The 22,276-nt window shown below is 47.5% G+C and overlaps 1 protein-coding gene across 1 annotated transcript in view; it reads right to left on the bottom strand.

The window, feature by feature from the left end:
- TMEM63B (transmembrane protein 63B) overlaps window positions 1-22,276 on the bottom strand; it is a gene marked incomplete in the record, with an annotated part of 652,794 nt that overhangs the window by 274,190 nt on the left and 356,328 nt on the right. The window contains 2 exon segments of the mRNA XM_053712736.1: window positions 16,664-16,744; window positions 16,929-16,999. Of these exon segments, the coding sequence (XP_053568711.1) occupies window positions 16,664-16,744; window positions 16,929-16,999 (152 nt within the window).

Here is a 22,276-nt window from a genome sequence, read left to right as displayed (position 1 = left end):
CCTGTTGACTATTTTGAATGAAACGCTTGATTGTTCGATGATCACGCTTCAGAAGCTTTGCAATTTTAAGAGTGCTGCATCCCTCTGCAAGATATCTCACTATTTTTGACTTTTCTGAGCCTGTCAAGTCCTTCTTTTGACCCATTTTGCCAAAGGAAAGGAAGTTGCCTAATAATTATGCACACCTGATATAGGGTGTTGATGTCATTAGACCACACCCCTTCTCATTACAGAGATGCACATCACCTAATATGCTTAATTGGTAGTAGGCTTTCGAGCCTATACAGCTTGGAGTAAGACAACATGCATAAAGAGGATGATGTGGTCAAAATACTCATTTGCCTAATAATTCTGCACTCCCTGTATACAGGTACAGAGGAAGCAGAGTATACAGGTGCGGTGCAGAGGAAGCAGAGTATACAGGTGCAGAGGAAGCAGAGTATACAGGTGCAGAGGAAGCAGAGTGTACAGGTGCAGAGGAAGCAGAGTGTACAGGTGCAGAGGAAGCAGAGTGTACAGGTGCAGAGGAAGCAGAGTGTACAGGTGCAGAGGAAGCAGAGTGTACAGGTGCAGAGGAAGCAGAGTATACAGGTGCAGAGGAAGCAGAGTATACAGGTGCAGAGGAAGCAGAGTATACAGGTGCAGAGGAAGCAGAGTGTACAGGTGCAGAGGAAGCAGAGTGTACAGGTGCAGAGGAAGCAGAGTATACAGGTACAGAGGAAGCAGAGTATACAGGTGCAGAGGAAGCAGAGTGTACAGGTGCAGAGGAAGCAGAGTATACAGGTGCAGAGGAAGCAGAGTGTACAGGTGCAGAGGAAGCAGAGTGTACAGGTGCAGAGGAAGCAGAGTGTACAGGTGCGGTACAGAGGAAGCAGAGTATACAGGTGCGGTGCAGAGTGTACAGGTGCAGAGGAAGCAGAGTGTACAGGTGCAGAGGAAGCAGAGTGTACAGGTGCAGAGGAAGCAGAGTGTACAGGTGCAGAGGAAGCAGAGTGTACAGGTGCAGAGGAAGCAGAGTGTACAGGTGCAGAGGAAGCAGAGTGTACAGGTGCAGAGGAAGCAGAGTGTACAGGTGCAGAGGAAGCAGAGTATGCAGGTGCAGAGGAAGCAGAGTATGCAGGTGCAGAGGAAGCAGAGCATACAGGTGCAGAGGAAGCAGAGCATACAGGTGCAGAGGAAGCAGAGCATACAGGTACAGAGGAAGCAGAGTATACAGGTGCAGAGGAAGCAGAGTATACAGGTGCGGTACAGAGGAAGCAGAGTATACAGGTACAGAGGAAGCAGAGCATACAGGTGCAGAGGAAACAGAGCATGCAGGTGCAGAGGAAGCAGAGCATACAGGTGCAGAGGAAGCAGAGTATACAGGTGCGGTACAGAGGAAGCAGAGTGTACAGGTGCAGAGGAAGCAGAGTGTACAGGTGCAGAGGAAGCAGAGTGTACAGGTGCAGAGGAAGCAGAGTGTACGGGTGCAGAGGAAGCAGAGTGTACGGGTGCAGAGGAAGCAGAGTGTACAGGTGCGGTACAGAGGAAGCAGAGTGTACAGGTGCAGAGGAAGCAGAGTGTACAGGTACAGAGGAAACAGAGTATGCAGGTACAGAGGAAGCAGAGTGTACAGGTGCAGAGGAAGCAGAGTGTACAGGTGCAGAGGAAGCAGAGTGTACAGGTGCAGAGGAAGCAGAGTGTACAGGTGCAGAGGAAGCAGAGTGTACAGGTGCAGAGGAAGCAGAGTGTACAGGTGCAGAGGAAGCAGAGTGTACAGGTGCAGAGGAAGCAGAGTGTACAGGTGCAGAGGAAGCAGAGTATACAGGTGCGGTACAGAGGAAGCAGAGTGTACAGGTGCGGTGCAGAGGAAGCAGAGTGTACAGGTGCAGAGGAAGCAGAGTGTACAGGTGCAGAGGAAGCAGAGTGTACAGGTGCAGAGGAAGCAGAGTGTACAGGTGCAGAGGAAGCAGAGTATACAGGTGCGGTACAGAGGAAGCAGGGTATACAGGTGCGGTACAGAGGAAGCAGAGTATACAGGTGCGGTACAGAGGAAGCAGAGCATACAGGAACAGAGGAAGCAGAGCATACAGGTACAGAGGAAGCAGAGTATACAGGTGCAGAGGAAGCAGAGTATGCAGGTACAGAGGAAGCAGAGTATACAGGTACAGAGGAAGCAGAGTGTACAGGTGCAGAGGAAGCAGAGTATACAGGAACAGAGGAAGCAGAGTATACAGGAACAGAGGAAGCAGAGCATACAGGTGCAGAGGAAGCAGAGTATACAGGTGCAGAGGAAGCAGAGTATGCAGGTACAGAGGAAGTAGAGTGTACAGGTACAGAGGAAGCAGAGTGTACAGGTGCAGAGGAAGCAGAGTGTACAGGTGCAGAGGAAGCAGATTGTACAAGTGCAGAGGAAGCAGAGTATACAGGTGCAGAGGAAGCAGAGTGTACAGGTGCAGAGGAAGCAGAGTGTACAGGTGCAGAGGAAGCAGAGTGTACAGGTGCGGTGCAGAGGAAGCAGAGTGTACAGGTGCAGAGGAAGCAGATTGTACAGGTGCAGAGGAAGCAGAGTATACAGGTGCAGAGGAAGCAGAGTATACAGGTGCAGAGGAAGCAGAGTATACAGGTGCAGAGGAAGCAGAGTGTACAGGTGCAGAGGAAGCAGAGTATACAGGTGCGGTACAGAGGAAGCAGAGTATACAGGTGCGGTACAGAGGAAGCAGAGTATACAGGTACAGAGGAAGCAGAGTATACAGGTACAGAGGAAGCAGAGTATACAGGTGCGGTACAGAGGAAGCAGAGTATACAGGTGCGGTACAGAGGAAGCAGAGTGTACAGGTGCAGTACAGAGGAAGCAGAGTGTACAGGTGCGGTACAGAGGAAGCAGAGTGTACAGGTGCAGAGGAAACAGAGTATGCAGGTACAGAGGAAGCAGAGTATGCAGGTACAGAGGAAGCAGAGTATACAGGTGCAGAGGAAGCAGAGTATACAGGTACAGAGGAAGCAGAGTATACAGGTGCGGTACAGAGGAAGCAGAGTATACAGGTGCGGTACAGAGGAAGCAGAGTGTACAGGTGCAGTACAGAGGAAGCAGAGTATACAGGTGCGGTACAGAGGAAGCAGAGTGTACAGGTGCAGAGGAAACAGAGTATGCAGGTACAGAGGAAGCAGAGTATGCAGGTACAGAGGAAGCAGAGTATACAGGTGCAGAGGAAACAGAGTATGCAGGTACAGAGGAAGCAGAGTATACAGGTACAGAGGAAGCAGAGTATACAGGTACAGAGGAAGCAGAGTATACAGGTGCGGTACAGAGGAAGCAGAGTATACAGGTACAGAGGAAGCAGAGTATACAGGTGCGGTACAGAGGAAGCAGAGTATACAGGTGCGGTACAGAGGAAGCAGAGTATACAGGTGCGGTACAGAGGAAGCAGAGCATACAGGTACAGAGGAAGCAGAGTATACAGGTGCGGTACAGAGGAAGCAGAGTATACAGGTGCGGTACAGAGGAAGCACAGCATACAGGTACAGAGGAAGCAGAGTATACAGGTGCAGAGGAAGCAGAGTATACAGGTGCAGAGGAAGCAGAGTATACAGGTGCAGAGGAAGCAGAGTATACAGGTGCAGAGGAAGCAGAGTATACAGGTACAGAGGAAGCAGAGTATACAGGTACAGAGGAAGCAGAGTATACAGGTACAGAGGAAGCAGAGTGTACAGGTGCAGAGGAAGCAGAGTATACAGGTACAGAGGAAGCAGAGTATACAGGTGCGGTACAGAGGAAGCAGAGTATACAGGTGCGGTACAGAGGAAGCAGAGTGTACAGGTGCAGTACAGAGGAAGCAGAGTATACAGGTGCGGTACAGAGGAAGCAGAGTGTACAGGTGCAGAGGAAACAGAGTATGCAGGTAAAGAGGAAGCAGAGTATGCAGGTACAGAGGAAGCAGAGTATACAGGTGCAGAGGAAACAGAGTATGCAGGTACAGAGGAAGCAGAGTATACAGGTACAGAGGAAGCAGAGTATACAGGTACAGAGGAAGCAGAGTATACAGGTACAGAGGAAGCAGAGTATACAGGTGCGGTACAGAGGAAGCAGAGTATACAGGTGCGGTACAGAGGAAGCAGAGTATACAGGTGCGGTACAGAGGAAGCAGAGTATACAGGTGCGGTACAGAGGAAGCAGAGCATACAGGTACAGAGGAAGCAGAGTATACAGGTGCGGTACAGAGGAAGCACAGCATACAGGTACAGAGGAAGCAGAGTATACAGGTGCAGAGGAAGCAGAGTATACAGGTGCAGAGGAAGCAGAGTATACAGGTACAGAGGAAGCAGAGTATACAGGTACAGAGGAAGCAGAGTATACAGGTACAGAGGAAGCAGAGTATACAGGTACAGAGGAAGCAGAGTATACAGGTACAGAGGAAGCAGAGTATACAGGTGAGGTACAGAGGAAGCAGAGTATACAGGTGCGGTGCAGAGGAAGCAGAGTGTACAGGTGCAGAGGAAGCAGAGTGTACAGGTGCAGAGGAAGCAGAGTGTACAGGTGCAGAGGAAGCAGAGTGTACAGGTGCAGAGGAAGCAGAGTGTACAGGTGCAGAGGAAGCAGAGTGTACAGGTGCAGAGGAAGCAGAGTGTACAGGTGCAGAGGAAGCAGAGTATACAGGTGCGGTACAGAGGAAGCAGAGTATACAGGTGCGGTACAGAGGAAGCAGAGTATACAGGTGCGGTACAGAGGAAGCAGAGCATACAGGTGCGGTACAGAGGAAGCAGAGCATACAGGAACAGAGGAAGCAGAGCATACAGGTACAGAGGAAGCAGAGTATACAGGTGCAGAGGAAGCAGAGTATGCAGGTACAGAGGAAGCAGAGTATACAGGTACAGAGGAAGCAGAGTGTACAGGTGCAGAGGAAGCAGAGTGTACAGGTGCAGAGGAAGCAGATTATACAGGTGCAGAGGAAGCAGAGTATACAGGTGCAGAGGAAGCAGAGTATACAGGTGCGGTACAGAGGAAGCAGAGTATACAGGTGCGGTACAGAGGAAGCAGAGTATACAGGTGCAGAGGAAACAGAGTATGCAGGTACAGAGGAAGCAGAGTATACAGGTACAGAGGAAGCAGAGTATACAGGTACAGAGGAAGCAGAGTATACAGGTACAGAGGAAGCAGAGTATACAGGTGCGGTACAGAGGAAGCAGAGTATACAGGTACAGAGGAAGCAGAGTATACAGGTGCGGTACAGAGGAAGCAGAGTATACAGGTGCGGTACAGAGGAAGCAGAGTATACAGGTGCGGTACAGAGGAAGCAGAGCATACAGGTACAGAGGAAGCAGAGTATACAGGTACAGAGGAAGCAGAGTATACAGGTACAGAGGAAGCAGAGTATACAGGTGCGGTACAGAGGAAGCACAGCATACAGGTACAGAGGAAGCAGAGTATACAGGTGCAGAGGAAGCAGAGTATACAGGTGCAGAGGAAGCAGAGTATACAGGTACAGAGGAAGCAGAGTATACAGGTACAGAGGAAGCAGAGTATACAGGTACAGAGGAAGCAGAGTATACAGGTGCAGAGGAAGCAGAGTATACAGGTGCAGAGGAAGCAGAGTATACAGGTGAGGTACAGAGGAAGCAGAGTATACAGGTGAGGTACAGAGGAAGCAGAGTGTACAGGTGAGGTACAGAGGAAGCAGAGTATACAGGTGAGGTACAGAGGAAGCAGAGTATACAGGTGAGGTACAGAGGAAGCAGAGTATACAGGTGAGGTATAGAGGAAGCAGAGTATACAGGTGAGGTACAGAGGAAGCAGAGTATACAGGTACAGAGGAAGCAGAGTATACAGGTGAGGTACAGAGGAAGCAGAGTATACAGGTACAGAGGAAGCAGAGTATACAGGTGCGGTACAGAGGAAGCAGAGTATACAGGTACAGAGGAAGCAGAGTATACAGGTACAGAGGAAGCAGAGTATACAGGTACAGAGGAAGCAGATTATACAGGTACAGAGGAAGCAGATTATACAGGTGCGGTACAGAGGAAGCAGAGTATACAGGTGCGGTACAGAGGAAGCAGAGTATACAGGTACAGAGGAAGCAGAGTATACAGGTGCGGTACAGAGGAAGCAGAGTATACAGGTACAGAGGAAGCAGAGTATACAGGTACAGAGGAAGCAGATTATACAGGTACAGAGGAAGCAGATTATACAGGTACAGAGAAAGCAGATTATATAGGTGCGGTACAGAGGAAGCAGAGTATACAGGTGCGGTACAGAGGAAGCAGAGTATACAGGTACAGAGGAAGCAGAGTATACAGGTACAGAGGAAGCAGAGTATACAGGTGAGGTACAGAGGAAGCAGAGTATACAGGTGCAGAGGAAGCAGAGTGTACAGGTGCAGAGGAAGCAGAGTGTACAGGTACAGAGGAAGCAGAGTGTACAGGTGCAGAGGAAGCAGAGTGTACAGGTACAGAGGAAGCAGAGTATACAGGTGCGGTACAGAGGAAGCAGAGTGTACAGGTGCAGAGGAAGCAGAGTGTACAGGTGCAGAGGAAGCAGAGTATACAGGTGCAGAGGAAGCAGAGTATACAGGTGCAGAGGAAGCAGAGTATACAGGTGAGGTACAGAGGAAGCAGAGTATACAGGTGCAGAGGAAGCAGAGTGTACAGGTGCAGAGGAAGCAGAGTGTACAGGTACAGAGGAAGCAGAGTGTACAGGTACAGAGGAAGCAGAGTATACAGGTGCAGAGGAAGCAGAGTGTGCAGGTACAGAGGAAGCAGAGTATACAGGTGCGGTGCAGAGTATACAGGTGCAGAGGAAGCAGAGTATACAGGTACAGAGGAAGCAGAGTATACAGGTACAGAGGAAGCAGAGTATACAGGTACAGAGGAAGCAGAGTATACAGGTACAGAGGAAGCAGAGTATACAGGTACAGAGGAAGCAGAGTATACAGGTACAGAGGAAGCAGAGTATACAGGTGCAGAGGAAGCAGAGTATACAGGTGCAGAGGAAGCAGAGTATACAGGTGCGGTACAGAGGAAGCAGAGTGTACAGGTGCAGAGGAAGCAGAGTGTACAGGTGCAGAGGAAGCAGAGTATACAGGTGCAGAGGAAGCAGAGTATACAGGTGCGGTACAGAGGAAGCAGAGAATGCAGGTACAGAGGAAACAGAGTATGCAGGTACAGAGGAAGCAGAGTACAGGGAGTGCAGAATTATTAGGCAAGTTGTATTTTTGAGGATTAATTTTATTATTGAACAACAACCATGTTCTCAATGAACCCAAAAAACTCATTAATATCAAAGCTGAATATTTTTGGAAGTAGTTTTTAGTTTTAGCTATTTTAGGGGGATATCTGTGTGTGCAGGTGACTATTACTGTGCATAATTATTAGGCAACTTAACAAAAAACAAACATATACCCATTTCAATTATTTATTTTTACCAGTGAAACCAATATAACATCTCAACATTCACAAATATACATTTCTGACATTCAAAAACAAAACAAAAACAAATCAGTGACCAATATAGCCACCTTTCTTTGCAAGGACACTCAAAAGCCTGCCATCCATGGATTCTGTCAGTGTTTTGATCTGTTCACCATCAACATTGCGTGCAGCAGCAACCACAGCCTCCCAGACACTGTTCAGAGTGGTGTACTGTTTTCCCTCCTTGTAAATCTCACATTTGATGATGGACCACAGGTTCTCAATGGGGTTCAGATCAGGTGAACAAGGAGGCCATGTCATTAGATTTTCTTCTTTTATACCCTTTCTTGCCAGCCACGCTGTGGAGTACTTGGACGCGTGTGATGGAGCATTGTCCTGCATGAAAATCATGTTTTTCTTGAAGGATGCAGACTTTTTCCTGTACCACTGCTTGAAGAAGGTGTCTTCCAGAAACTGGCAGTAGGACTGGGAGTTGAGCTTGACTCCATCCTCAACCCGAAAAGGCCCCAACAAGCTCATCTTTGATGATACCAGCCCAAACCAGTACTCCACCTCCACCTTGCTGGCGTCTGAGTCGGACTGGAGCTCTCTGCCCTTTACCAATCCAGTCACGGGCCCATCCATCTGGCCCATCAAGACTCACTCTCATTTCATCAGTCCATAAAACCTTAGAAAAATCAGTCTTGAGATATTTCTTGGCCCAGTCTTGACGTTTCAGCTTGTGTGTCTTGTTCAGTGGTGGTCGTCTTTCAGCCTTTCTTACCTTGGCCATGTCTCTGAGTATTGCACACCTTGTGCTTTTGGGCACTCCAGTGATGTTGCAGCTCTGAAATATGGCCAAACTGGTGGCAAGTGGCATCTTGGCAGCTGCACGCTTGACTTTTCTCAGTTCATGGGCAGTTATTTTGCGCCTTGGTTTTTCCACACGCTTCTTGCGACCCTGTTGACTATTTTGAATGAAACGCTTGATTGTTCGATGATCACGCTTCAGAAGCTTTGCAATTTTAAGAGTGCTGCATCCCTCTGCAAGATATCTCACTATTTTTGACTTTTCTGAGCCTGTCAAGTCCTTCTTTTGACCCATTTTGCCAAAGGAAAGGAAGTTGCCTAATAATTATGCACACCTGATATAGGGTGTTGATGTCATTAGACCACACCCCTTCTCATTACAGAGATGCACATCACCTAATATGCTTAATTGGTAGTAGGCTTTCGAGCCTATACAGCTTGGAGTAAGACAACATGCATAAAGAGGATGATGTGGTCAAAATACTCATTTGCCTAATAATTCTGCACTCCCTGTATACAGGTACAGAGGAAGCAGAGTATACAGGTGCGGTGCAGAGGAAGCAGAGTATACAGGTGCAGAGGAAGCAGAGTATACAGGTGCAGAGGAAGCAGAGTATACAGGTGCAGAGGAAGCAGAGTATACAGGTGCAGAGGAAGCAGAGTGTACAGGTGCAGAGGAAGCAGAGTGTACAGGTGCAGAGGAAGCAGAGTGTACAGGTGCAGAGGAAGCAGAGTGTACAGGTGCAGAGGAAGCAGAGTATACAGGTGCAGAGGAAGCAGAGTATACAGGTGCAGAGGAAGCAGAGTATACAGGTGCAGAGGAAGCAGAGTATACAGGTGCAGAGGAAGCAGAGTGTACAGGTGCAGAGGAAGCAGAGTATACAGGTACAGAGGAAGCAGAGTATACAGGTGCAGAGGAAGCAGAGTGTACAGGTGCAGAGGAAGCAGAGTATACAGGTGCGGTGCAGAGGAAGCAGAGTATACAGGTGCAGAGGAAGCAGAGTGTACAGGTGCAGAGGAAGCAGAGTGTACAGGTGCAGAGGAAGCAGAGTGTACAGGTGCAGAGGAAGCAGAGTGTACAGGTGCGGTACAGAGGAAGCAGAGTATACAGGTGCGGTGCAGAGTGTACAGGTGCAGAGGAAGCAGAGTGTACAGGTGCAGAGGAAGCAGAGTGTACAGGTGCAGAGGAAGCAGAGTGTACAGGTGCAGAGGAAGCAGAGTGTACAGGTGCAGAGGAAGCAGAGTGTACAGGTGCAGAGGAAGCAGAGTGTACAGGTGCAGAGGAAGCAGAGTATGCAGGTGCAGAGGAAGCAGAGCATACAGGTGCAGAGGAAGCAGAGCATACAGGTGCAGAGGAAGCAGAGCATACAGGTACAGAGGAAGCAGAGTATACAGGTGCAGAGGAAGCAGAGTATACAGGTGCGGTACAGAGGAAGCAGAGTATACAGGTACAGAGGAAGCAGAGCATACAGGTGCAGAGGAAACAGAGCATGCAGGTGCAGAGGAAGCAGAGCATACAGGTGCAGAGGAAGCAGAGTATACAGGTGCGGTACAGAGGAAGCAGAGTGTACAGGTGCAGAGGAAGCAGAGTGTACAGGTGCAGAGGAAGCAGAGTGTACGGGTGCAGAGGAAGCAGAGTGTACGGGTGCAGAGGAAGCAGAGTGTACGGGTGCAGAGGAAGCAGAGTGTACGGGTGCGGTACAGAGGAAGCAGAGTGTACAGGTGCAGAGGAAGCAGAGTGTACAGGTACAGAGGAAACAGAGTATGCAGGTACAGAGGAAGCAGAGTATACAAGTGCGGTACAGAGGAAGCAGAGTGTACAGGTGCGGTACAGAGGAAGCAGAGTGTACAGGTGCAGAGGAAGCAGAGTGTACAGGTGCAGAGGAAGCAGAGTGTACAGGTGCAGAGGAAGCAGAGTGTACAGGTGCAGAGGAAGCAGAGTGTACAGGTGCAGAGGAAGCAGAGTGTACAGGTGCAGAGGAAGCAGAGTGTACAGGTGCAGAGGAAGCAGAGTGTACAGGTGCAGAGGAAGCAGAGTGTACAGGTGCAGAGGAAGCAGAGTGTACAGGTGCAGAGGAAGCAGAGTGTACAGGTGCAGAGGAAGCAGAGTGTACAGGTGCAGAGGAAGCAGAGTATACAGGTGCGGTACAGAGGAAGCAGGGTATACAGGTGCGGTACAGAGGAAGCAGAGTATACAGGTGCGGTACAGAGGAAGCAGAGTGTACAGGTGCGGTGCAGAGGAAGCAGAGTGTACAGGTGCAGAGGAAGCAGAGTGTACAGGTGCAGAGGAAGCAGAGTATACAGGTGCGGTACAGAGGAAGCAGGGTATACAGGTGCGGTACAGAGGAAGCAGAGTATACAGGTGCGGTACAGAGGAAGCAGAGCATACAGGAACAGAGGAAGCAGAGCATACAGGTACAGAGGAAGCAGAGTATACAGGTGCAGAGGAAGCAGAGTATGCAGGTACAGAGGAAGCAGAGTATACAGGTACAGAGGAAGCAGAGTGTACAGGTGCAGAGGAAGCAGAGTATACAGGTACAGAGGAAGCAGAGTATACAGGAACAGAGGAAGCAGAGCATACAGGTGCAGAGGAAGCAGAGTATACAGGTGCAGAGGAAGCAGAGTATGCAGGTACAGAGGAAGCAGAGTGTACAGGTACAGAGGAAGCAGAGTGTACAGGTGCAGAGGAAGCAGAGTGTACAGGTGCAGAGGAAGCAGATTGTACAGGTGCAGAGGAAGCAGAGTATACAGGTGCAGAGGAAGCAGAGTGTACAGGTGCAGAGGAAGCAGAATGTACAGGTGCAGAGGAAGCAGAGTGTACAGGTGCGGTGCAGAGGAAGCAGAGTGTACAGGTGCAGAGGAAGCAGATTGTACAGGTGCAGAGGAAGCAGAGTATACAGGTGCAGAGGAAGCAGAGTATACAGGTGCAGAGGAAGCAGAGTATACAGGTGCAGAGGAAGCAGAGTGTACAGGTGCAGAGGAAGCAGAGTATACAGGTGCGGTACAGAGGAAGCAGAGTATACAGGTGCGGTACAGAGGAAGCAGAGTATACAGGTACAGAGGAAGCAGAGTATACAGGTACAGAGGAAGCAGAGTATACAGGTGCGGTACAGAGGAAGCAGAGTATACAGGTGCGGTACAGAGGAAGCAGAGTGTACAGGTGCAGTACAGAGGAAGCAGAGTGTACAGGTGCGGTACAGAGGAAGCAGAGTGTACAGGTGCAGAGGAAACAGAGTATGCAGGTACAGAGGAAGCAGAGTATGCAGGTACAGAGGAAGCAGAGTATACAGGTGCAGAGGAAGCAGAGTATACAGGTACAGAGGAAGCAGAGTATACAGGTGCGGTACAGAGGAAGCAGAGTATACAGGTGCGGTACAGAGGAAGCAGAGTGTACAGGTGCAGTACAGAGGAAGCAGAGTATACAGGTGCGGTACAGAGGAAGCAGAGTGTACAGGTGCAGAGGAAACAGAGTATGCAGGTACAGAGGAAGCAGAGTATGCAGGTACAGAGGAAGCAGAGTATACAGGTGCAGAGGAAACAGAGTATGCAGGTACAGAGGAAGCAGAGTATACAGGTACAGAGGAAGCAGAGTATACAGGTACAGAGGAAGCAGAGTATACAGGTGCGGTACAGAGGAAGCAGAGTATACAGGTACAGAGGAAGCAGAGTATACAGGTGCGGTACAGAGGAAGCAGAGTATACAGGTGCGGTACAGAGGAAGCAGAGTATACAGGTGCGGTACAGAGGAAGCAGAGCATACAGGTACAGAGGAAGCAGAGTATACAGGTGCGGTACAGAGGAAGCAGAGTATACAGGTGCGGTACAGAGGAAGCACAGCATACAGGTACAGAGGAAGCAGAGTATACAGGTGCAGAGGAAGCAGAGTATACAGGTGCAGAGGAAGCAGAGTATACAGGTACAGAGGAAGCAGAGTATACAGGTACAGAGGAAGCAGAGTATACAGGTACAGAGGAAGCAGAGTGTACAGGTGCAGAGGAAGCAGAGTATACAGGTACAGAGGAAGCAGAGTATACAGGTGCAGAGGAAGCAGAGTATACAGGTGCGGTACAGAGGAAGCAGGGTATACAGGTGCGGTACAGAGGAAGCAGGGTATACAGGTGCGGTACAGAGGAAGCAGAGTATACAGGTGCGGTACAGAGGAAGCAGAGCATACAGGAACAGAGGAAGCAGAGCATACAGGTACAGAGGAAGCAGAGTATACAGGTGCAGAGGAAGCAGAGTATGCAGGTACAGAGGAAGCAGAGTATACAGGTACAGAGGAAGCAGAGTGTACAGGTGCAGAGGAAGCAGAGTATACAGGTACAGAGGAAGCAGAGTATACAGGAACAGAGGAAGCAGAGCATACAGGTGCAGAGGAAGCAGAGTATACAGGTGCAGAGGAAGCAGAGTATGCAGGTACAGAGGAAGCAGAGTGTACAGGTACAGAGGAAGCAGAGTGTACAGGTGCAGAGGAAGCAGAGTGTACAGGTGCAGAGGAAGCAGAGTATACAGGTGCAGAGGAAGCAGAGTGTACAGGTGCAGAGGAAGCAGAGTGTACAGGTGCAGAGGAAGCAGAGTGTACAGGTGCAGAGGAAGCAGAGTGTACAGGTGCAGAGGAAGCAGAGTGTACAGGTGCAGAGGAAGCAGATTGTACAGGTGCAGAGGAAGCAGAGTATACAGGTGCAGAGGAAGCAGAGTATACAGGTGCAGAGGAAGCAGAGTGTACAGGTGCAGAGGAAGCAGAGTATACAGGTGCGGTACAGAGGAAGCAGAGTATACAGGTGCGGTACAGAGGAAGCAGAGTATACAGGTACAGAGGAAGCAGAGTATACAGGTACAGAGGAAGCAGAGTATACAGGTGCGGTACAGAGGAAGCAGAGTATACAGGTGCGGTACAGAGGAAGCAGAGTGTACAGGTGCAGTACAGAGGAAGCAGAGTGTACAGGTGCGGTACAGAGGAAGCAGAGTGTACAGGTGCAGAGGAAACAGAGTATGCAGGTACAGAGGAAGCAGAGTATACAGGTGCAGAGGAAGCAGAGTATACAGGTACAGAGGAAGCAGAGTATACAGGTGCGGTACAGAGGAAGCAGAGTATACAGGTGCGGTACAGAGGAAGCAGAGTGTACAGGTGCAGTACAGAGGAAGCAGAGTATACAGGTGCGGTACAGAGGAAGCAGAGTGTACAGGTGCAGAGGAAACAGAGTATGCAGGTACAGAGGAAGCAGAGTATGCAGGTACAGAGGAAGCAGAGTATACAGGTGCAGAGGAAACAGAGTATGCAGGTACAGAGGAAGCAGAGTATACAGGTACAGAGGAAGCAGAGTATACAGGTACAGAGGAAGCAGAGTATACAGGTACAGAGGAAGCAGAGTATACAGGTGCGGTACAGAGGAAGCAGAGTATACAGGTGCGGTACAGAGGAAGCAGAGTATACAGGTGCGGTACAGAGGAAGCAGAGTATACAGGTGCGGTACAGAGGAAGCAGAGCATACAGGTACAGAGGAAGCAGAGTATACAGGTGCGGTACAGAGGAAGCAGAGTATACAGGTGCGGTACAGAGGAAGCACAGCATACAGGTACAGAGGAAGCAGAGTATACAGGTGCAGAGGAAGCAGAGTATACAGGTGCAGAGGAAGCAGAGTATACAGGTACAGAGGAAGCAGAGTATACAGGTACAGAGGAAGCAGAGTATACAGGTACAGAGGAAGCAGAGTATACAGGTACAGAGGAAGCAGAGTATACAGGTGAGGTGCAGAGGAAGCAGAGTATACAGGTGCGGTGCAGAGGAAGCAGAGTGTACAGGTGCAGAGGAAGCAGAGTATACAGGTGCGGTACAGAGGAAGCAGAGTATACAGGTGCGGTACAGAGGAAGCAGAGTATACAGGTGCGGTACAGAGGAAGCAGAGCATACAGGTGCGGTACAGAGGAAGCAGAGCATACAGGAACAGAGGAAGCAGAGCATACAGGTACAGAGGAAGCAGAGTATGCAGGTGCAGAGGAAGCAGAGTATGCAGGTACAGAGGAAGCAGAGTATACAGGTACAGAGGAAGCAGAGTGTACAGGTGCAGAGGAAGCAGAGTGTACAGGTGCAGAGGAAGCAGATTATACAGGTGCAGAGGAAGCAGAGTATACAGGTGCAGAGGAAGCAGAGTATACAGGTGCAGAGGAAGCAGAGTATACAGGTGCGGTACAGAGGAAGCAGAGTGTACAGGTGCGGTACAGAGGAAGCAGAGTATACAGGTGCGGTACAGAGGAAGCAGAGTATACAGGTGCAGAGGAAACAGAGTATGCAGGTACAGAGGAAGCAGAGTATACAGGTACAGAGGAAGCAGAGTATACAGGTACAGAGGAAGCAGAGTATACAGGTACAGAGGAAGCAGAGTATACAGGTGCGGTACAGAGGAAGCAGAGTATACAGGTACAGAGGAAGCAGAGTATACAGGTGCGGTACAGAGGAAGCAGAGTATACAGGTGCGGTACAGAGGAAGCAGAGTATACAGGTGCGGTACAGAGGAAGCAGAGCATACAGGTACAGAGGAAGCAGAGTATACAGGTACAGAGGAAGCAGAGTATACAGGTACAGAGGAAGCAGAGTATACAGGTGCGGTACAGAGGAAGCACAGCATACAGGTACAGAGGAAGCAGAGTATACAGGTGCAGAGGAAGCAGAGTATACAGGTGCAGAGGAAGCAGAGTATACAGGTACAGAGGAAGCAGAGTATACAGGTACAGAGGAAGCAGAGTATACAGGTACAGAGGAAGCAGAGTATACAGGTGCAGAGGAAGCAGAGTATACAGGTGCAGAGGAAGCAGAGTATACAGGTGCAGAGGAAGCAGAGTATACAGGTGCAGAGGAAGCAGAGTATACAGGTGAGGTACAGAGGAAGCAGAGTGTACAGGTGAGGTACAGAGGAAGCAGAGTATACAGGTGAGGTACAGAGGAAGCAGAGTATACAGGTGAGGTACAGAGGAAGCAGAGTATACAGGTGAGGTACAGAGGAAGCAGAGTATACAGGTACAGAGGAAGCAGAGTATACAGGTGCGGTACAGAGGAAGCAGAGTATACAGGTACAGAGGAAGCAGAGTATACAGGTACAGAGGAAGCAGAGTATACAGGTACAGAGGAAGCAGATTATACAGGTACAGAGGAAGCAGATTATACAGGTGCGGTACAGAGGAAGCAGAGTATACAGGTGCGGTACAGAGGAAGCAGAGTATACAGGTACAGAGGAAGCAGAGTATACAGGTGCGGTACAGAGGAAGCAGAGTATACAGGTACAGAGGAAGCAGAGTATACAGGTACAGAGGAAGCAGATTATACAGGTACAGAGGAAGCAGATTATACAGGTACAGAGAAAGCAGATTATATAGGTGCGGTACAGAGGAAGCAGAGTATACAGGTGCGGTACAGAGGAAGCAGAGTATACAGGTGAGGTACAGAGGAAGCAGAGTATACAGGTGAGGTACAGAGGAAGCAGAGTATACAGGTGAGGTACAGAGGAAGCAGAGTATACAGGTGAGGTACAGAGGAAGCAGAGTATACAGGTGAGGTACAGAGGAAGCAGAGTATACAGGTGAGGTATAGAGGAAGCAGAGTATACAGGTGAGGTACAGAGGAAGCAGAGTATACAGGTACAGAGGAAGCAGAGTATACAGGTGCGGTACAGAGGAAGCAGAGTATACAGGTACAGAGGAAGCAGAGTATACAGGTACAGAGGAAGCAGAGTATACAGGTACAGAGGAAGCAGATTATACAGGTACAGAGGAAGCAGATTATACAGGTACAGAGGAAGCAGATTATACAGGTGCGGTACAGAGGAAGCAGAGTATACAGGTGAGGTACAGAGGAAGCAGAGTATACAGGTACAGAGGAAGCAGATTATACAGGTGCGGTACAGAGGAAGCAGAGTATACAGGTACAGAGGAAGCAGAGTATACAGGTACAGAGGAAGCAGATTATACAGGTACAGAGGAAGCAGATTATACAGGTACAGAGGAAGCAGATTATACAGGTGCGGTACAGAGGAAGCAGAGTATACAGGTGCGGTACAGAGGAAGCAGAGTATACAGGTGCGGTACAGAGGAAGCAGAGTATACAGGTACAGAGGAAGCAGAGTATACAGGTGCGGTACAGAGGAAGCAGAGTATACAGGTACAGAGGAAGCAGAGTATACAGGTACAGAGGAAGCAGAGTATACAGGTACAGAGGAAGCAGATTATACAGGTACAGAGGAAGCAGATTATACAGGTACAGAGGAAGCAGATTATACAGGTACAGAGAAAGCAGATTATATAGGTGCGGTACAGAGGAAGCAGAGTATACAGGTGCGGTACAGAGGAAGCAGAGTATACAGGTGCAGAGTATACAGGTACAGAGGAAGCAGAGTATACAGATTTATATCCAGCTGTCACAAGGGATCTTTGGGTAAGGTCATTCATTGGTAAGACTACAGACTCGCAGCACAATTACCTCTCTGTGTCCAGGAACATGAGTCTGGCTACATTATAGCATGGCCGGGCTTCCAGTACAGTACAGTTGGCATATGCCTCCCTGAAAAAGACACAGGACACTATTAAATACAAGAGGAAAAAGCTTAGCAACAATTCAGAGAATTCCATCACAGGAATCACGCCAAATGCAAACTGTATAACAGGCGAGAAGAATAAAAGTATTTATATGAAGCACTAAAAAAATCATTTAATCAAAAGGACAATCATAAAAGGGGAGAACTCACTCAAAATGTTTCTTGATTTTCTCAGGCTCTGCATACTTTGAGATTCCATTAATAAACAGGGTTCGTTTTACCTGAAAATAAAAACAAGACTGTTAGATGCAACCTCACATCAGCAGGAGAAAAGTCTCAGCATAGTGAGAAAACAATGTTTAGTTGCCAATAAATATTATTTCAAAACAACAGTCTATAAAGTCAAGAGATCAGACTAATTTAGAAGTAATTCCTTACACATGTGCATAAGTAAAACTCCCATCTATGGCTATTGAGGAAAAGAGGTCACAGCAAATTCTGCGATATGAACAAAACATGAAACTTGTTTGAAAATTTGCAGAGAAGACCAAGTTGCCGCTTTGCAAGCAGTCATGTTAGCACCTGGAGATACAACATATCATAGGGTGAGTAGTGCTTGTAATAGATGTAGGACTCATTCAGACTTAGTGCCTTTAAAAGAGATGTATCATTAGATATCTGCAATCCATTTATTGGTCTTGCAAAATAAATAAATAGCGGCAGTTTACTAATGTCTAATTTAGACAAAGTGAGGGCGATACAGTGGCAAAGCTGAGAAAGAGGATCTCCTGATATTAGGCTTTGCACAGAGAAAGTAAATAATTCTGCCAAAATATCTAATGTTGACTACAGCAACTGGAAAGCATTTTGAGAGCTGAAGGATCCAGAAGTCCAAGATAGATGTGTAAAATAAGCACGATTCACTCTAGAGGATCAGGGAGTGAGACGACAAGATAGATGTGTGACATAAGCACGTCTTACTCTAGAAGATCAGGGAGAGGGCGAACAAGATAGATGTGTTACATAAGCACGCCTCACTCTACAAGATCAGGGAGAGAGCGAACAAGATGTGTGACATAAGCATGCATCACTCTAGAAGATCAGGGAGAGAACGAACAAGATAGATGTGTTACATAAGCACGCCTCACTATAGAAGTTCAGGGAGAAAGCGAACAAGATAGATGTGTGACATAAGCACGCCTCACTATAGAAGATCAGGGAGAGAGCGAACAAGATAGATGTGTGACATAAGCACGCCTAACACTAAAAGATCAGGGAGAGAGAGAACAAGATAGATGTGTGACATAAGCACGCCTCACTCTAGAAGATCAGGGAGAGAGAGAACAAGATGTGTGACATAAGCACGCCTCACACTAGAGGATCAGGGAGTGAGAGAGAGGCCAAGATAGATTTGACATAAGCACGCCTCACTCTAGAAGAACAGGGAGTGAGAGAGGCCAAGATAGATGTGTGACATAAGCACGCCTCACTCTAGAAGAACAGGGAGTAAGAGAGGCCAAGACAGATGTGTGACATAAGCACGCCTCACTCTAGAAGATCAGTGAGTGAGAGAACAAGATAGTGGAATAAAAGGGAGGGAGAACAAGATAGGCATACCTAAACAGAAGGCACCACCGCTTGAAGAACTATTCTTCCAAAAGAAGCCTTAGCAGAGGCAAAAGTACCAAATTTGTAGAATTTGGAAACAGTATGCAATAAGGACCAAATGGCTGCCTTGCAGATTTGCTCCACAGATGCTTCATCTTTGAAAGCCCAGGATGAAGAGACAGCCCAAATGGAATGAGCCATAATTCTCTCAGGAGACTGATGTCCAGCTGTCCAGTATGATAATCGCATAACACTTCTCAACCAGAGACAAAGAGTAGTAGAAGTGGCCTTCTGACCATTACGCTTACCAGTGAAAACAACAAATAGGGTAGAAGAGTGGCGAAAATCTTAGTTGCATGCAGATAAAAAACTTTGAGCATGCACAATAACAAGGTTGTGTAACAGACGTTCCTTCTGAAAAGAAGGATTTGGAAAAAGGAAGAAACAACAATTTCCTGATTGATGTTGCGATCCGATACCACTTTGGGAAGAAAGCCCAATTTAGTACGAAGGACCACCTAATGTGCATGAAAAATAAGGTAAGGGGAATCACACTGCAGAGCAGAAAGTTCGGAAACTCTGCAAGCAGAAGAAATAGCAAGTTGAAACAAAACTTTCCACAACAACAACTTAAAATCAACCGAATGCATAGCCTCAAAAGGAGCCTGCTGCAAACCCTCAACAAGGTTAAGGCTCCAAGGAGGAGCAACAAGTATAAACACAGGCCCGATTCTGACCAAGGTCTGAACAAAGGAATAAAGATCTGGCAGATAGAATAGACTATACAGAAAGCTGACCCTTCAGAGTACTGACTGACAAGCTGTTCTCCAGGACCTCCTGATGAAAGGGCAGAATGCGAGGAACTCTCACCCAACTCCAAGAACAAACCTTCAATTCACACAGTACATGTATTTGCACCATACCTTATGGTAAATCTTATGAGCAACAGGCTTACAAACCTGAAGCATAGTATCAATGACCTACTCAGAAAAAACACGCCTAGCTAAAACTAGTCTTTTAATATCCAAGCAGTCAGCTTCAGAGAATCTATTTTATCAGAGCAGCCTGTGGATCTTATTATCTTGAACTGTATCTTGGAATCCTGTTGTGTAGACGTGACGTCAGATTAAACTCCGGAACCCCCCACTTGAGAGTTATTGTGAAAACCTCAGGTTGGAGAGCCCACTTCCCAGGCATGAAAAGTCTGCCTGCTCTGAAAATCTGCTTCCCAGTTGTCCACCCCTAGGATGAGTATGGCAGAGAGAAGGCAATTGAGAGACTCCGTCCACAGGAGAATGCGAGTTGTATGCCACCAAGGTGATATTGTCCGATGGAAATCTGATAAACCGGACTAAGGCTAGTTGAGGTCAGGCTGTGAAGACATTGCAAATTGCTCTTAACTCTAGGATGTTTTGTGGGAAGAGAAGACTCCTCTCGAGTCCAAAGACCCTGAGCCTTTAAAGAACCCCAAACTGTTCCCCAGCCTGAAAGGCTGGCGTTTGTGGTCACAATCACCCAGGATGGTCTCAGGAAGTAAGTACCCTGAGACAGAAGATCATGCGAAAACCACCAAGACAGAAGTCCAGAGTTATCCTCTGAGATAGGACCGAGTGGTCTCCGTTACATTGTCTGAGCATGCATAACTGTAGGGGTCTCAGATGACGAGTAAAAACGGAATGATGACCATGGAAGCAACCATCAGACCAATTACTTCCATATACTAAGCCACTAATGGACAGATAGAAAACTGAAGAAAAAGGCAAGAAACCAGAAGTTTGAATTTTCTGACTTCTATCAGAAAAATCTTCATGGATAGGGAATCTATAATCGTTCCTAAGAAACACAACCTGGTATCTGGTACCAGTGAACTCTACTTAAGTTTAATTTTCCACCCATGGGAACGTAGAATGAAACAACAACATCTCTGTATGAGCTTTTGCTAACTGAAAATATGGCGCTCAAACCAAGATGTCGTACGGATAAGCCGCCACCGCTATTCCCTGAGATCTGACCACCACCAAAAGGGCCAAAGGGAAGAGCAACAAACTGGACATGTTTGTCCAGAAAAGGCAAACCGTAGGAATTGGAGATGTTCCCTGTGAAAGGGAACATGCAGATACGCATCCTTTATATCTATGGTAGTCATTAACTGACCTTCCTGAAACAAGGGAAAAATGGAACGAATAGTTTCCATTTTAAAGGATGAAACCTTGAGGAATTTGTTGAGACCCTTTAGGTCTAAAATGGGACAACATTTTCCCTCCTTTTTGGAAACCACAAAAGGATTTGAATAGAATCCTTGACCCTGTTCCTCTATGGGAACTTGAACAATCACTCCCAGGGAAGATAGGTCCTTTACTCAGATTAAGACCTCTTTCTTTACCTGGTTTGTAAATAACCTTGAGAGAATAAATCTGCCCCAGAGGAGACAAAACTTGATCCTATTCTGTATCCCTTGGATACTACCTCCACAGCCCAAGGCTCTTGGATATCGCAGGTCCAAGCCTGTCAAAAAATAAAAACCTGACCCCCACTTGATCCAAGATTGGATCAGGGACGGCCCCTTCATGCCGATTTAAAATCAGCGGAGGGCTTCTTGGCTTGCTTCCCCTTGTTCCAAAGCTGACTGGATCTCCATGAGGACCTGCATTTTGACAACTCTTAGGTCTATTCTTCTTGTCCAGAGGTAGGAAAGTCCCTTTCCACCAATACTTACTGAAATTATGTCAGCCAGACCAGGACAAAAAGTCTTGCCATTAAAGGTAAAAAGCATAAGTTGGATTTTGATGCAACATCAGCAGACCAAAAATTTAACCAGAGCTCTGCAAGGCTAGAAATGTTTGCTCCTAGCCAAACCACTTGCATGCTGGTATCACAGATAAAATAATTAGCCAGCTTAGAGTCCTGATCCTATCTTGGATCTCCTCTAAAGTTGACTCTTCTGAAATTCAACTAGACAAGGAGTCGCACCAATAAGATCCCGCACCTGCAACCATAGCAATACTCGCCATTGGTTGCCAACGAAAACCCTGATGACTGTGCATCCTTTATAAATAGGCTTCCAGCTTTTTATATATAGGGTCTAAAGAAGCACTATCCTCGAGAGGGATAGTAGATTTTTAGGCTAGAGAGGAGATAGCACCCTCTACCGCTGGTACAGAGCTCCACAAGTCACGAACAGAATCAGCAACCGGAAACATTTTTATGTTAACAGGGGACGGGGAAAAGGAGAATCCCCGGCTTCTCTTCTTGCTGAGCTATAATGTCCGACATAAGTTCTGGAACTGAAAATACCTCTACAGCTGTAAGATTTGACATCAAACACTCTGTTAAGCTTATTAGACTTCTTTGGAGTCTCAGCGACAAAGTCAGAGCCCTCTAAGGTAACAAGGAACTTGCTGTACTAGTTTTAGGAGTCAAAGTTCTCGTCCTTAGAGGACACTAAGGAATGATCTACTTCAGATAAATGAAAGACACTAACGCAGACTTAGCGGCGTCGGAACTCTTAAGGGGTATATTTTAAGATTTCCTCTTTCTCTCAACCAGCAGAAGTTATTTGTGCAGCAAAATATCCTGGTAAATAAAAACCCAGGAATGATTTAAGAGGAACTGCAGGTTACTGCATGTGAAAACTGCTAAGGCTTGGGACGTTCAAGGGAAAAAAAGAGGCATGGCATGATCAACATTGTCCAGATAGACAGATGGCACTGAGGGAATCTTTATATTTTTTTAAAAAGCACAGGAGGAAAAAGCAGCCTCCAAGCAGAATATTTATCAAAAGACAGATAATATAATACAGTACTAAATATTATTAATCCTTGAATTCAGTGTTAAAAGCAACCATAGACCTGAGCTATGGGAATTGCAAAGCATATATTTTAAAGACTCTTGAGAGTATAAGGCACTTATAATGTGAACAGCTGTCCAATAAACAAAATATTCACAATATA

Source organism: Bombina bombina, chromosome 4 (genome assembly GCF_027579735.1).
Source record: "Bombina bombina isolate aBomBom1 chromosome 4, aBomBom1.pri, whole genome shotgun sequence".
Taxonomy (NCBI): Eukaryota; Metazoa; Chordata; class Amphibia; order Anura; family Bombinatoridae; genus Bombina; species Bombina bombina.
Note: the sequence above shows the minus strand (reverse complement) of the source record. Positions and strands in the feature narration are given on the sequence as shown.